Source organism: Sphaeroforma arctica, assembly GCF_001186125.1.
Source record: "Sphaeroforma arctica JP610 unplaced genomic scaffold supercont1.1129, whole genome shotgun sequence".
NCBI classification, from domain to species: domain Eukaryota; class Ichthyosporea; order Ichthyophonida; genus Sphaeroforma; species Sphaeroforma arctica.
The window spans coordinates 9,507-14,369 of record NW_014039429.1 but is presented as its reverse complement, the minus strand read 5'-3'; the positions used below and the strand labels follow the sequence as shown (position 1 = coordinate 14,369).

At 40.9% G+C, this 4,863-nt stretch overlaps 1 protein-coding gene across 1 annotated transcript in view; it reads right to left on the bottom strand.

Moving 5' to 3' along the window:
- Positions 1–4,806, bottom strand: part of SARC_10077 (hypothetical protein) — a gene marked incomplete at its 3' end in the record, with an annotated part of 9,646 nt that extends 4,840 nt beyond the window's left edge. Inside the window, exons 1-4 of the mRNA XM_014295888.1 lie at positions 3,684–4,806; positions 2,365–2,479; positions 1,303–1,419; positions 878–996 (exon numbers count right to left, since the gene is read on the bottom strand). Coding sequence (XP_014151363.1) covers positions 878–996; positions 1,303–1,419; positions 2,365–2,479; positions 3,684–4,710 — 1,378 coding nt within the window. The 5' untranslated portion in view covers positions 4,711–4,806. The remainder of the gene's footprint in view (positions 1–877; positions 997–1,302; positions 1,420–2,364; positions 2,480–3,683) is intronic.
- Positions 4,807–4,863: the final 57 nt, after the last annotated feature.

The window sequence follows — 4,863 nt, the reverse complement described above, 5'->3', positions numbered from 1 at the left end:
GTTCTACGTACCGTACGTACTACTACTCTGTATATATATATATATATATATATATATATAATATAATATATATATATATATATATATATGTATATATAAAAACCTCAACAATGGGAAACACCTAAACTTATGCATATGATTAAATATATACCTCCCTTTACTTCAATATACATACACAACAATATAAAATACGCCTGCACAATAACAAAGTAATATCATGAACTCATTCTGCAAGACCAGATGCCCTTACAGTCAGCGTCTGAACTCCGGCCATACCGCCGTAATCCATTTTTGAAGAGCTGATCTCTTGCAGCCAATAAAACACACACCATCATATATGTTATGGCATAATAGACTAACCACACACCATACACCCACACCCACATATATGTTGTCACAATAGACTAACCACACACCATACACCCACACCCATAAATATGTTATGCCATAATATACTAATCTCGTACCATACACCCATACTCATGTATATGTTATACCATAATAGATAGTAACATTGTGTCGAAGACGCTGTATCAAGGGGGGGCTGTAAGTTTAGGTTCCGAACTTTCGACCATAAACACCGTGGGTCTTTGTGGGTAGACTGCACGCTCGCTGCCAGCGGACTACACAAAGTGCATGCACATACATTTGTAGGTATACAAGACTATACACATCAGTACATGCACATACATTTGTAGGTATACAAGACTATACATATCAGTACATGCACATACATTTGTAGGTATACAAGACAATACATATCAGTAATTGCACATACATTTGTACGTGTACAAGACTATACACATCAGTACATGCACATACATTTGTACTTATATAAGACTATACATACGATAACACACTGCTCATCGCGCCATACCTGAGGCCTCGACGGTTAGGTTCCGAACTTCAGCCATAAAAGCCGAGAATCGTTCCTGGTTGTCTGACTTGGCATCGCCCGCGGGAGCTTCATCAACCTCTCCATCGCAAGATGTTACTCTAGGAGATGACGGATAAAGATTACTTAATGAATATACGTACGTTGTTGAATGATGAGATGTTCGGTAATATATATATATATATGTGTGTATACATATTTATATATACATAAACACACACACATACACACACACACATACACACATACATACATACATCCATACATATATACCTACATACATACATCTACATCCATATATATATATATATATATATATATAACACGTGTGCATTGATATACATATGTCAAGACAACAATGCCAGGAAATACTTCCTCCAGATAGCTCAATAGTGACCATTTCTTACCCAATCATCGCATCCCACGCAGGCACTCCCTGGCGGAACTTCTCGTTGATCATCACACACAGCGACAGCACATGAGTCTTGTCTTTGCTGTCCGGTTTATAATTCGGCCACAGATATCTGAGGGTGTGCACAGGAACATTAGAGCCACGTCAGTGGTCAGTTTGTTGGAAACAAAGAGTCCGTTTGATTGGTGTAGACTGATAATATATACATATAAGGTAAGATCTGAAGGACTAGCTATATATACAAATAAGGTAAGATCTGAATACATATAAGATCTAAGTATATATAAAATACAACACCTAACAGCCTGGATGGGTATCTTAATAGTATCTAGATAGATGGGTGAAAATACAACACCTGACAGCCTGGATGGGTATCTTAATAGTAGATAGATGGGTGAAAATACAACACCTAACAGCCTGGATGGGTATCTTAATAGTAGATAGATAGGTGAAAATACAACACCTAACAGCCTGGATGGGTATCTTAATAGTATCTAGATAGATGGGTGAATTACAACACCTAACAGCCTGGATGGGTATCTTAATAGTATCTAGATAGATGGGTAAAAATACAACACCTAACAGCCTGGATGGGTATCTTAATAGTATCTAGATAGATGGGTATACCACGTTCATATGAGAATACAACACCCAACAGCCTGGGTGGGTATCTTAATAGTATCTAGATAAATGGGTATACCACGTACATAGGAAAATACAACACCTAACAGCCTGCATGGGTGTCTTAATAGTATCTAGATAGATAGGTGAAAATACAACACCTAACAGCCTGCATGGGTATTTTAATAGTATCTAGATAGATGGGTATACCACATTCATAGGAAAATACAACACCTAACAGCCTAAATGGGTATCTTAATAGTATCTAGATAATGGGTATACCACGTTCATAGGAAAATACAACACCTAACAGCCTGCATTCGTATATCAATCGTATCTAGATACATGGGTATACCACGTTCATTCTAAAACCGAATCCTCCAAACAAACAAAAAGATGAGAGCTTCTTATACGCGTCTCGTTAAAAGCACACTACCTTTCCAGGTACTGGTTGATCTCCAGCACTTGCAGTCGGTGGGACGAGAACTGGGTACCGAGGATATGCTCTCGGTAGATCTTGGTGACAGTCTCCGCCCTGAACTTAACATTACCTGGTCATATACATAAATGGAGAGGAATGGCAAATAGAAATGAGAGTCTATTAATATACTGCATTCGGTATATTTGGGCTGAGATGCACGGCAATTGAGGTAAAAACCCTAAAACCCTAAAACATACTAACAGGCACCAACCGGACGCCTCATGCAGAAGAATGCCTGTACTTGATCAGAATTTTAGGAAAGCTAGCTTGGTTGACTACAGACGATACCGATAGAAGTCAACACATCGGCAGAGCCAGAATAAAACCTCAAGATGGAGTTTCGTATACACAAAATAATGAACGACATTGATATGTGTATATATATCCGCCTCTCGCACATGTGTCTATGACAAAACATACTCCTCTAGACAACACTATACCTACAATGTAGCTAGAAATTTCACGTAGCTAGCAATTTCGCCCCAGATGGTTTAGTTTAGGCTGGCGTTGTCAATCAATAGATAGACAAGCCATTCAACGACTAACCGTACAGACACATGCATGGATACAAACGTCAATATACCCGCCTACAAAAATGTAACTAGTACGCCAACAAATGCGTAACTAGTACGCCTACAAATACGTATCAAGTACGCCAACAAATATGTAACAGGTACGCCTACAAATACGCAATAAGTACGCCAACAAATATGTAGCTAGTTTGCCTACAAGTACGTAACGCCAACAAATGCGCAACTAGTACGCCTACAAATACGTAACAAGTTTGCCAACAAATATGTAACTAGTACCGCCTACAAATACGTAACAAGTACGCCAACAAATGCGTAACTAGTACACCTACAAATACATAATTAATACGCCAACAAATACACTTATACTTCACTAAGTGAAATTACTCCCGTATGTACTTATATATCACACAGCTGTAATACCTACGTATATACATATTTCACTCAGGTGTTAAGACATACATACACATTACCTAGACTCTACACACACACATACTCTTTCCACCCCAAATAGCCTGGGCCAATTTTTTCACTAAGCTGAAATACCTACGTATATAATTATATCTCACTCAGTTGTCAAGACATACATCCACATAACTTAGTCTCCACACACACACATACTCTTTTCGCCCCAAGTAGCCTGGGCCATTTTCTTCACTAAGCTGGAATACCTACATATATACTTCTCTTTCACTCAGTTGTTAAGACATACAGTCACATAACTTAGACTACACACACACATACTCTTATCGCCCCAAGTAGCCTGGGCCATTTTCGCGAGCGCGTCGACGGTCTTGTCCTTCACCTCCTTCTTAGTCAGTGGTTCCTTCTTCGTCAGCAAATGCGGTTGCACCACAGCCCCGGGCCCTTTCCTGGCCCCCATTTTGGGCCCATTTGCACCTGTTTTAGGCCCGTTTGCACCCATTTTAGGCCCATTTCCCCGCTGGGGTGCGCCAGGTCTTGGACCTCGGGTGTGTGGGTGTGCTGTGTGTGGTAGCGGCTGCATGTGTGCGCGTGGGTGTGTGTGTGTGTTCATACCCATGTGTTGCATAGGCGGTCGCATAGGGACACCCCCCGGCACATTCATAGGCATGTTCATCGGCATCACCGGGTTGGCCAGTATGGGCGCTTTCGGACCCGCACCCAGGAGGGGGTCTTTTGGTGGGCCTTTTTTGCCGTCTTGGACTTGCTGGCTGCCACCCTTATCTCGCTTCCCACTCTGTTTCTTGTTCACTTTATTGTCCTTCTTGTTCTTCTTGTCCCCCTTTCTGCTTGTTTTGCCTTCTTTCTTGGTTGTATCCACCTCAGCATTCGCACCTACCTCTGCCTGCGTCTCAGTCACTGTATCTGTACTAATACTTGCATTAGTATCAGCATTCACATCTACGTCCATGTCTATCGCACTCACCCCATCCCCATCCGCCTTATCTACCTGTACAGTCTCATCAACGCCATCACCCGCCTTATACATGCTTACATTGACATCTGTACTCGTTTCCATGTCTGTACCAGTCGTAGTCTTGGTACTACCTCTACGCTTCTTGGGCGTGGCCTTAGATGCAACGGCATCTTCCGATTTACCAGTATCTACATCAGTTTCTTTCGTGTCATGATTAACAGCTGACGCATCAGTTGTATCAGTTATATCAGACGCACTCGCTTCGCTCTCCGAGGCTTTCTTAGCCCTACTGGTGCGCGTGGATGATGGTGTTTCTTTCGTGTCGGGGTTAGCGTCTGTTTTCGCCGCTTTCGGCGTATTTCGCCTTACCATCGTTGCATATATGACAGGTGTATGGTTCTCGATGTCGTTATAAATTTGAATTAATTATAGATATATATAGATATATATATATATATATATATATATATATATATATATATATATATATATATATATATTGTGTGTGTGTGTGTGTGTGTGTGT